The 12,013-nt window shown below is 40.7% G+C and overlaps 2 protein-coding genes across 2 annotated transcripts in view; one reads left to right on the top strand and one right to left on the bottom strand.

Annotated features, from left to right (window-relative positions):
• LOC146969790 (uncharacterized) overlaps positions 1-12,013 on the top strand; it is a 138,375-nt gene that overhangs the window by 3,399 nt on the left and 122,963 nt on the right. The gene's annotated exons all lie outside the window — the stretch shown is intronic.
• LOC146969806 (uncharacterized) lies at positions 5,138-10,753 on the bottom strand. The gene is made up of 2 exons (XM_085805374.1): positions 10,579-10,753; positions 5,138-7,307 (listed from the first exon to the last, which is right to left on the bottom strand). Exons 1-2 carry the CDS (start codon positions 10,748-10,750, stop codon positions 6,142-6,144), a joined length of 1,338 nt encoding a protein of 445 aa, XP_085661500.1. The 5' UTR covers positions 10,751-10,753; the 3' UTR covers positions 5,138-6,141.

Raw genomic sequence — 12,013 nt, 5'->3', positions numbered from 1 at the left:
ATTGAACCATCTATTAAAAGAGTGTGATTTTGACAAAGAGGTAATACTAATGGGTGACTTAAATTGCAATTGGGAAGACAAACGCAGCAAAAGTGCTCTTAAACAAATAACTAAAACCTTTGACCTGACAGTTAGTTAAAGGGCCGACAAGAATAACCCAGTCCTCCAAAACATTGATAGACTTAATATTCACAAATAAACCAGAGAGAGTTGTTAAGACTTTCAAATCTGAATCTTTGAACTGGTTAACCCCAAAAGCCAGAAGAGTTCTTCATTGGTTATTATTTATTTTTAAATGCATTCACTTTAATTTCTCCGTCTGACTGGAACAGTCTCCCATGCCAGCTTAGGTCTTCCACTTCTAATTCATTTGCAAACTCCCTGTTCTTGTTTCTGATGATGTGTATTATTTATTTATTTATTATTATTATTTCCTATTACTTATCTTTCCTCTCTCTCGTGCAAACTGTAATTTTTTTTCTTTCTTTGTGTGTGTGATTCTCTTATCTGATCTGATTATTTATTTACTTAATTTTTATTATTATTATATTATTATTATTTTATTTCTTTCCTTATTTTTCCCATTTGTAAGCTAAAATATCACAAGTTGACTATTATTCTGATATCTGGCCGCTTGTGGATTAGCTGGGATTAAGAGAGCCTTGTCTTGCGTGTGTGTGTGTGTGTGTGTGTGTGTGTGTGTGTGTGTGTGTGTGTGTGTGTGTGTGTGTGTGTGTGTGTGTGTGTGTGTGTGTGTGTGTGTGTGTGTGTGTGTGTGTATGTATGTAAGTCCTGTATTGTGTTTCAATGTATTTGTTTTTCTTTTTATTTCTTTACCTGACATTGTATTATTGTATCTTTTTGTGGAAGGACCCCCTCGAAAATGAGATGATTCATCTCAAGGGGCTATCCTGAATAAATAAATTTAAATTCAAAATAAATTCAAATTCAACATGATCACTGGGTTATCTGACCATAATCTAACCCTTATTGTTAGGAAACTGTCTAAAAAACGTTTTAGTCCTGGGGCAAAAAAATCAAGTCAATATAGAATACCTAAGGGGGAACAAAATAATTTTGAAAATACAATTAAAGGGATAGAATGGAATAATATTCTGTCATATTCTGATGCAAACTCTGACTGTCAGGCCCTTTTGTCCACCATCAAACATGTAATGAATACTTTCATGAGGAAAATAACACCCAGCCATAGACAAAAAAACACCCTTCCATGGATAGGAGGTGATTTACTTAAAATGATGAGGGAGCGTGATGCAACATTGAAGGCAGCTATAAAATCAAAACTGACTACTGATAAATTAAAGTTTGTGGGGTTACGAAATAAGGTTACAAGAGAAATAAGGAAAGCAAAGGCCAATTTTTTTGTTAATATTATTGACCAAGCAAAGGGCAATTCCAAATTAATCTGGAAGAATATGAATAAACTGACTGGGAAACAAAGTGGGGGAAAAAGTGTCTCGAAATTCTTGTGAAAGGTAATATTACACAAGATGGGACTCAAATTGCAGAAAGCTTTAAAGACCCACTCCCGTGAAAATCGTGTTTTTTGAGCTTTTCACATGTTCCTGTGGCATTTTTCTTGTGTTAGAGCACTTATCAGCAGAGAAGGAAGTGCAAAATTGCATTTCAGAGTTTTTCTGCCTTCAAACTGCTGTGAACCAATGGCAGACTCAAACTGGCAGTTTCAGGAAGACTGGAGTTGAGGGTGTCACAGCTCCAGGGGAGGGCACTAGTGCTACAAGCTCCCGCCCCGCTCTGCATCTGGCTCAGAGGTGAAAGCCTTCACAGCTCGGTGTAGCTGTCTAGGTATAATAGGTATAGCTCACCTGGTAGAGCAGCTTGCACTGTGAGCAAGGACTATACACCAGTCTGGGATCGAATCCCAGTGTGGAGTTTTACGTTAAACGCGCTGAATCTGTAATTGTACAATGTCCAGCTGTCAGCAAGCGGGGGGGTGGGGTGCGAGGAGGTGGCTGGGCGGGTGCAGAGCAGCGCAGTCTCCGCCCACCCCCCAGAGGTGCATTGCTAATGTGCATGGCTAATGAGCTGGTTTTAAAATGGCCGAAAAGGGTCGCGGGAGTGGGACTTTAATTCCTATTTTGTGGAGTCAGTACAGACTCTGCAACAGAGCTTCCCTACCAATCTGAGTATGTTTCCAGTGGATCACAATCAGCCTGTTTTTGAGCTGTGTGATATCACTGAAACAAAGGTGACAACAATTATAAATTCCTTGAAGAACTCAAAAGCTAAGGATGTGTATGGCCTAGACACAATGTTTTTAAAAACTTTCAATGGGTGCTTGTCTGGACCAATATCAACTATTATTAACAGATCCTATAGTGAAGTTGTATTTGTTGTTGCAGCCGCATTTTTAGATCTAAAGAAAGCCTTCGACACTGTGCATCACGGTGTCCTTCTCACTAAGCTTTCTCGGTACAACTTCTCCCCTAATACCATCAGATACATGAAGTCTTATCTTGAAGGTAGAACTCAGATAGTTAGGGCAAATGGTGAGTTATCCTCTGTCCTTGGTTGTAGTTTTGGTGTCCCCCAAGGTTCCATATTGGGACCACTGTTGTTTACATAAATGATCTTCCATCTGTATGCAATGAGTCTGACATTCAGATGTATGCAGATGATACGGTCATTTATGTTCATGCAGCAACCAAGCAGCAAGCTGCAAATAAGTTAACGGCAGCGATGACCCCGGTTGTTGAATGGCTGAATAATTCATGTCTGCATCTAAACACTAAGAAAACGGTATGCATGATTTTTACTAAAAGTTCGATGAATACCGTATTACCTGATGTCTATGTTACCAGGGAAAAGTTGACAGTTGTGTCTGAATATAAATATCTTGGAATAAAAATTGATTCAAATCTTACTTTCAAAAAACAAATTAAATCAGTAGTAAACACAGCAAAGTTTCATTTATCAAATTTCCGCCACATCAGAAACTCACTGTCAACAAAAGCAGCGGTATTGTATTTTAATGCTATCATTATGTCACACCTGTCATACTGTTTGACCAGCTGGGCACAAGCCTCTTGTACAACATTAAAATCTGTACAAGTAGTTTACCACCAGGCTGTGAAAGTACTGGACAAGAAGTCAAATACTTATCATCATTGTCACAGCATTTCAAATTACAATCTACTGAGCTGGGACAACTTCGTTAAATTCAAAGATGCCTGTCTCACTTATAAGATCCTGCATGGCTTGGCTCCTCCCCCCCTTGGTACTTTTATTACACAGAAAACATCCACTGACAGACATGCTAGGTCTGTCAGCAGAGGGGACTGTGTAGTTCCAAAAAGAAGGACTGCTTTTGGTCAGGCAGCCTTCTCTGTGAGAGCTACTCACACCTGGAATACTCTTCCAGTGCAGCTCAGGGAGTATGACACTTATCTTTCTTTTAAAAGAAATTTAAAACTATGGTTGAGAGACGGTCAAGTATGTGACCATCTGTTCTGAAACTGTAATGAAGGTATTTTATTGTATGCACTGTAATATATTGTATTGTATACTGTACTTTATAAGTAGGCATAGTACTGTTTTGTGTTTGTTTATTTTTTAATGCATTTTTAATTATTGTAGTGCTCAAGTCACCTGCCCCAGAGACTACGGTTGAAAATTAGCCAACGTGGCTAAACCGGCATGTTCACAGAAATGTTTATTAAAGCAGAAGTAAGTGGTCCGGTCGTTTTCGCTAATTCTGCGTTCCAGGCAGGCTTTTGAAATCGTAAATTACAGCTTCAAGTCACAACTTACGACTTTGTAGCGTTTCAGGCAACCCACTCGTGTTTTTCCGACTTGTTTTACCGGTGAAAGTCACTATAACGGCCACTCGTAACTTCCGACCGGTGAACTCGTACCAGATCGAACTGGTACCACTTCACGGTCGGAAAAATACGAGTTTCCTTGAACGCACCATAACAGTCCTCTTCCCTACGTCGCCACATTCACGGCGTTCCTTGGCTGCACACACAGCCCTGCATGCCGTTCTCTCTCCTCATTGGATAAAAACTGTAGGATACGATAAATGTTTTCTCTTCGGCTCAGAGCAGAGCAGAGTGACTGACAGACCCGTGTTTCAGTCCAAACACTCTATGTAAGTGATTGCTGTCGGAAGATATAACTATTTAAGACTTATATTAACACAAATATATCACTTACTTCTGCTTTAATGTGCATTGTCTTTGTATATTTAAACCAATAAATTCAAATTGAGCTATTGGCAAAACAGTTAGCATTGTTGTCTGCCGTGTGGGAGACCGGTTCGAATCTAGTTCGTAACCCCAGAAGATTCTGTGAATATCACCCTGTGCAATCCTGAGTTACAGAGTACAGTCAAGGATTATATTGATGTGACCAATGTTTGTATAATTATACTTGTTTTGGATCCTTGATAATTAGCACATTTATTTATCCTCCTAAAATCATTGAAACTGAAATTGGTATTATGTCGGCTATAACTTCATTTATCGGTTAAAATAAATTCACATGTCACATTACAAAATATTATGTTTTTTTATTATTATCTTGCAACAGCAGCAGCAGCAGAAACAACAACAACAACAATAAAAGTATACCATAACTCATCTCATGATTGTTTATTGAAAGACAAGTTGTACTATGACAGAATGACAAACATAACTACTGTACCTCTCAATACAACGTATCCGTGCAGTTCTGCTGTGGATAGAGTAACACGCCGGTGGGCGTTCCCGTCGGGGCAGTCGTTTTCTGGTCGGAGGAGGCAATCCTAAATCTGCAGGACTGCTTCAACTGCACAGACTGGGATTTATTCAAAGACACATGCAGAAATCAAGATGAATTTACAGAGACAGTCACAGCCTACATAACTTTTTGTGAGGCCGTGGTCATCCACCGCAAACATATTTCACAGTCCAATCCAATCCAACTTTATTTGTTGAGCACTTTAAAGCACAGCTCAGTTATTTACATTCTTAGAAACCAGACTCAAAGTAAAACAATGATTTTTCCAAACCACTTCAAGTCATCTGTGATCCCCATTGAGTGTGAAATCTGTCCCACAGGTTCAGTCAGTCTATGACTTGTTATCTGTATGGATCATTTCTTAGTGTCACAGTGACTTTGTTGTAGGAGAAAGAAAGAAGGTCAGTAGATACTTACACTTAAAATCTTAGACAAGTCCAACACTGTAAAGACTTTTTACCTGTCTGAGTGTCACTGTTAGAGCTCTGGTAAGGAAGTTCTGACAGTGAACGTTGAGCTTCAACACAAGTGTGGTTTCACTTAACAGGGAAATTATGTTATTTTGTCTGATTAGACCTCGTTTTCTTGAACACATATGGAAAATGATCAGGGACACTATGATATCTTCTGCCAACAACCTTACTAACCTGCCAACAAGAAACTTTCTCAAATCAGGCCCAGTCACGATCATCAACAAAGGTTCAACCAGGATGAAAATTGTAAAAATGACTATGTTGCAACATACATGAAAAAAGAGATACTGAAGAGGTCCACACTGTATACGGTTTATGTTACTACCTGAGAGACAGGAACAAAACAGGAGAGATTCACTGTTGTCTAATGATTGGAGATCCCCACCGTACCCCCACAAAGCTGACAACGACACCAAGAGTTCAGGCAACTGTGCTTTAATCAGTGACATATTCAGAGATGCACATGTGAAATAATCCCTCTGGACAGACTCACATGTAGTCGTAGGCTACATAACAAGACTTGTCTACTTGTCACCAACTAGATCCAGAAGATCTGCCACAGTACAAACCCCACCGACAACCCAACCAGTGTGAAAGCTCTCTCACTACCATTTGTTTTCTGTAATCTGTAGAATTACTTCAATAACATTGAATTGCTAACAGTATTTGACTATTATGTTGATTATGGTCATTAATGTCACATCTTAACCTCAAAAGAACACAACAGGGCAACCAAATATAACTTAAGAGAATTATTACTGTAACTACAACACTGAATTCACACAAAATTCAAGCCTGATACAAGTGGTTTAATGATTAACCTACAAAATTAAAACATTTCATAAAACTATTTGTCACTTAGCGTGGACGACCCAGTATCTCTCTGATCAGAAAGATGATGACAATGTCATGAGGATGTGTTCTCGTGTGTATGGGTTTTCATATGAGCTGAGGACTGGTAAGAATATTTGAATCTTTCCCCACATATTTTACAAGAATAAGGCTTCTCACCGGTGTGGGTTCTTCTGTGAAGCGTCAGGCTTGTATTGGCTATGAACGTTTTCCCACATGTTTCACAAGAATAAGGCTTCTCACCTGTGTGAGTTCTCATATGGACCACCAAGTGTGTTTTACGGGTAAAATCTCTGTCACACATTTCACAAGAAAAAGGCCTCTCACCTGTGTGGATGTACGTATGCCTAATCAAATTTATATTTCTGGTAAAGGATTTCCCACAATAGTTGCAGGTGTACGGCCTCTTACCTGTGTGGGTTCTTCTGTGTTTCGTCAGGCTTGTATTGATTGTGAAACCTTTCCCACATATTTCACAAGAATAAGGTCTCTCACCTGTGTGGATTCTCATATGAAAGTCTAAATTTATTTTATGCATAAAACCTTTACCACATTCTACACACAAATAAGGTCTCTCACCTGTGTGAGTTCTTATATGTCTTCTCAGATTTGACTGGTCATTAAATTCCTTCCCACAGTTGCTACAACAAAATGTCCTTTCCCCTGTGTGGCCACTCTGGTGTTTATTCAGTTTAGACTCACACTTAAAGTCTTTTCCAGAAGTGTCACGTTTAAGAGTCTTTTTACCTTTCTTAGTGTCACAGTGACTCTTTGTTGTAGGAGAGTTTTGTACATGGTCACTGTCTCTTGTGTTTGTGTGTCTACTTTTTGGTTGTGCCTCCACATTTCCAGGTGGTTCTGGGTCTACATGTCCACTTCCTTCCTGATGTTGGCTCTCAGCTACAGCAGAGCTGTGAGAGGGGAGCTGCTGGTCACTGGTTGGTTCTGGTTCTCTGTGGTCACTTCCCACATGAGTAGGAGTCAACATAAAGGTGTCAGTCTCCTGCTTCAGTAGCAGCTGCTCTCCCTCCTGACTGCTGCAGACCTCCTCCTCTTCCTCTTTAATCTGTTGAGGCTCTGGCTCCTCCTGGTCCAGACTGGAGAGAACAAACTCCTCCTCTTCCTCTTTAATCTGTGGAGGCTCTGGCTCCTCCTGGTCCAGACTGGAGAGAACAAACTCCTCCTCCTCCTCCTCCTTACAGACATGTTGCTGTGGGAGCTCTGGAACAACAAGGAGACATGAGAAATAGCAGATCATGGAATAACTCAGATCTGGGTTTGGTCTAAAGCAACACACTGATAACAAACTTTAAAAAAAATGAGTGAGCCAAGTATAAAATGCCAAAATACATGGATGGATGGATGGATGGATGGATGGTAAGTACTTTATTAATCCCTTGGGGAAAATAGCATGTATTCCGGCTGTGTGGTGGTTTCAACAACCAGTCTACGTTGTTTTGTGGACGGTTCTTACCATCATGAGCTCCACAAAGCAGAGAGACTTACATAATTTAAACTGTGAGCCTCTGAGTGCAGCCAGGTCGCTCACTGCTGCCCATTGACTCTGATACAAAGATTTTCTGAGAGAAGCAGAAGAGACCCCTGTTTATAACTAGGAAGTGTTTCCAAAATATTTACTGTAGAAACACCAAAATCATAACAAAGCGTTCGGGAAGTCCTCCGGACGCTCACAATCTGCTTCTTTTTCTGAGAGGAGCTAATGTTTTGTCAGAATAAGCTCAAATGTGAAACCAGTGCAGAAAAATCACCCTTCTTCTCTACATTTCCGTCTACCTCAGCTTAGGGATGCGTCTGGTGGCAGCCAGCCTCAAGTTACGATGGCAACCTATGAGCCTCAGGCCAGAGCCACAGCTGAGACCAATCAGGGACTCATCTGGTATCAGCTGTTAATCTACTTCTGATCCATACATTTACATCAAGTCTCTGTCAAACACAACCACACAAACACAACTTTATGTGATTATAATCACACACAAATGCACACAAACAGGTTGACAGCAAAGCAATGTCAGTACTCGGAGACATGATTAGCTCTGTCTTGATAACTCGTGGGTAGGGCTGCACAATTAAAAAAAAACGGGCTGTGCTGCATATCAAATCAAGCGCTTTTTCAACCAATAGTCAGCCAGCCACCAGGGGGTGAACGAGAGGTTAGGGCTTCATGAAGCTGCCTAACTTAACAGGCGAGCGCATCCTCCCTTTACATGTTGTTTACAATCCAGAGTGTGTGTCCCGGCTGGTCAGTCAGCACCTTCAGATGCTGCTGCTTCTGCGCCCGATGTCACGTCTCACTCAGACTGTATGGATCTCACTCTGACGTGAGAGTGAGACGATGTCGGGAGCAGACGGTGACAGACATGACGTGTGTCTGTGTCTGGTCAGTCAGCACCGCCGTCTCTCTCTGATCGGATCGAGGTCGGGCTGCGGGGTGGTGTCGAAGCTGGACCGAGACCCCGTCACCCCACGCGGCCGTTTTGGTGTTAATTACATGTTACGTTGTGTAATTAAAACGTTCCGACCGTGATCATAACGGCCAGTAATGGCGATCTATGGCCGTTTTGGTGGCACCACAGCTAGGCCGACCTGCTGGACGCTGCCTGTGTGAAAACACTTGGTCTGTTCATTAAATGTTTTTAATTCGTTCCAAATTGCTGCTGAACCGTCCGTGCTGTGCTTTGGTCCATGCTAGACAGACTCTTGCCCACACATCTCTGTGTATCATTGATGGCAAAAATTAATTTTTACCTATACTTTGAAATTACATTTCAGAGCCTGTACTTTATTACTTTTATTTGAGTAAAGGAGTTGAATCAGCAGAGCTTCTACCAGATTTATTTTTTATTTTTTGTTTTTTTACACAAGCATCTGTACGCTACTGTACAGAATGACACCTCTGCACTCTGCAATGGCATTTATTTTTCACTAGCCCTTTGTCTTGGGTAAATTTTATTTTAGGCTATTATTTATTTTTATTTTACGTTTTATTTTGAACTGAAAGCCTTGTTCACATAGCCTGTTGTTTGTTTCAAATAGAAAGTGCAATAAAAACATGTTTTATCTAACATAATGTATAATCGTGATTAATAATCGTGATTTCAATATCGACAAAAATAATCGTGATTATCATTTTGGCCATAATCGTGCAGCCCTACTCGTGGGTTTGATTCCTGTGTTGATATAGGCACGTTTCCACTGCAGGAACTTCGGGGTAATTTTACGGGGCCAGTGCAGGAACCTCCCCCACAGGGCCGCTTACAGGAACTTTTACAGGGCCGAACAGAGTCCCTGCCTGGGGGTAGGTACTCGGCCCTGAAAATGTCCCAGTGGGGCTTGAGATTTAGGCTAGTCTGTGCTGATTGGTCAGACTCAAAGCAGGATCATGTGACGCTAAGCGAAAGCCCCAAAACAAGATGCATGCATTTTTATAACCCAACGTTACTAAAAATGGAAAAACGGCCGGGAAAAAAAGAGAGAATTAACTCAGTAAAAGACAAGAGTAGCAGTAGGCCGGGTACAAAAAAAAGGGAAAAAAAGGAGTGGTAAATAGCCGATCGCGGGATTACGTGATGATCGAGACGGCATTTTTTTTTTTTTTAAGAAACCGTCTAAATTGACAGTAAAAAAAAAAACCCTGCACAACGACCACGCAATGACCGAAACTGTTGCACGTCGCCATAAGAGCCCTGTGAGTCCTGTCTGCAGTGGAGACATGGTTCCTGAAGTTCCTACCCCCTGCTTGCCCTCCTTCCGGCGGCACGACCTGACCTCACCTCTCATTGCAACTTATCACTATCATGAAAATTATTCTACACAAAGGAAAATGATTACATGCATCTCTTTTACAAATTATAATTATTATTTTTTTGTCCCTTTATTTTCAAAGTCTCATTTCATTATTATATACATGTATTGCTCCTTTCTCTTATTATCTATTCATTATCCCTAATATGATTATTTGCTTATTTTCTTTTCTTTATTATTATTACTGTAACTATTACCGTATTCTATACCATATTGTGTAATAGCACTCCACTTACCTCTCATCCACGCACGCACACACACACACACACACTTACTTAACACTACATTCGTGTATCAACGTGGCATGTCTTTTCCTGTTGTTGTCTTATGTCAATTGTTTACATGTTGGTCTATGTGGTTATATGTGTTTATAACGTTTTTGTCCCTCACGTCACCTTGTCTATCACTTCACCAATAAAAAAAAATAAAAAAGAAGTTCTACCCCCTCCCTTTACCAGGAACTCCTGCAGTGGAACCGCGGCACCCACACAGCGGCCCCCGTGGCCCTCACTACTTCTACGAGGTCATGCTCTAGTTTCCTTTGTTTCGCAGTTCAATTATATTTAATCCACTGACTGTGACCCTTTAAATGTGAAGAGTCCTGATCAGGATCCTACATGAGTCACATCACTGTGTTAGTTTACACCGAGTCCCTCCTGGTTTTACAGACCTGTCCTGTGGAGCTTTATCTCTGGTTTTAGGACGATATCCAGCAGTCTGCGCTGACGGTCGATCTCCTCCTCGTACTCGACGACAGTTTGTTTAAAGACTCCGAATATTTCTTCAGCAGCAGCAGTTAGTCGCTCGTTGACAAACTCTCTCAGAGACTCAACTGAAGACATCGTTACTTCATCCATATTTCTCTGAGATACGACCACACCGACCGTCTTCAAACTGACTCCACACAGATACCGCTGTTGGCAACTTCCGCTGGGTGTCACACTGTGAAGATCCGGTGGGGAACGTCAATTATTTTTCTTTCCGCTTCAAAGTTTCGATGGATATGTTCTAGAAGCAAACCGCAAAACGTTAATGTATTGTTAATCTAGGTATAACAGACAAAAGTGGAATCATAATATGTCATTCTCATTTTTTAAACACAATTTTGTTCAACAAAATGATCATCATCAAGTCATGAATTAAAGAATTTTGGTGGTAAACATGTTTAGTTCAGTGAAGTCAGAAATGACTAGTTTAATTCAGTTGTTCAGTGTGTATAATGTGCTCTGGACCATCTGAATCGATTATCACATACTGTATTGTGGTAGAGTATCATATTAACATGAATATTTCACAGCCCAGTTATACATTCTTAGAAACTAGACTCAAAGTAAAACAATGATTTTTCCAAACCTCTTCAAGTCGTCTGTGAACTCTCTATTGAGTGTGAAATCTGTCCCACACGTTCAGTCAGTCTATGACTTGTTATACTATATCATGTGCAGCTTCTCACCTGAGTGGGTTCTACTGTTCACTGACTGACACATCACTAACTCTGTTCCCACATGTTGCAAATACACCACAATTTATGAACAGAACTTCCTTGTTAACAGGGTTTCACCAGTCCTCAGAGAGGACGAAATTATCTTCTTCATCAGTCTCATACCTTCTGGATTCAATAGTTCTTCAAAAGAACACAACAGGACAACTGAGTGTGAATAAAGAGCTTTATTAACAACATTACAAAGTCTAATAAACATGAAGATGATCAAGAATAAAATGACGTCATGATGAGAAGAACAGGAAAGTGTCATATTTGGATCCTTAACTCTGTGTGCTGATGATGAACCTCTTTGTTTGTGGCTGATGCGAGACCTGCTTCTCACCTGTGGATTCCAATAATCCTACTAAAGACTGATTGGTCAAATCTGATGGGCGAGTAAACTTTTTCCCACAGGTGTTGCAGGTGTACGACTTCTCACCTGTGTGACTATGTACATTGTCACTGTCTCACTTGTGCTTGTACGACGTATCTTCTTTGGTTGTGTCTCTACATTTCCAGGTGGTTCTGGGTCTACATGTCCACTTCCTTCCTGATGTTGGCTCTCAGCTACAGCAGCGCTGTGAGAGAGGAGCTGCTGGTCACTGGTTGGTTCTGGTTCTCT

The sequence above is a fragment of the Trachurus japonicus genome, chromosome 17 (genome assembly GCF_045865225.1).
Source record: "Trachurus japonicus isolate A0001 chromosome 17, Traja_1.0".
In the NCBI taxonomy this organism is placed as follows: domain Eukaryota; kingdom Metazoa; phylum Chordata; class Actinopteri; order Carangiformes; family Carangidae; genus Trachurus; species Trachurus japonicus.
Note: the sequence above shows the minus strand (reverse complement) of the source record. Positions and strands in the feature narration are given on the sequence as shown.

Excerpts from the sequence above, each read along its gene's own strand:
- LOC146969806 (XM_085805374.1), bottom strand. The coding sequence starts at position 10,750 with ATGTCTTCAGTTGAGTCTCTGAGAGAGTTTGTCAACGAGCGACTAACT. Across the intron at positions 7,308-10,578 it reads GATAAAGCTCCACAGGACAG|AGCTCCCACAGCAACATGTC; the intron begins GTCTGTAAAACC and ends TTGTTGTTCCAG.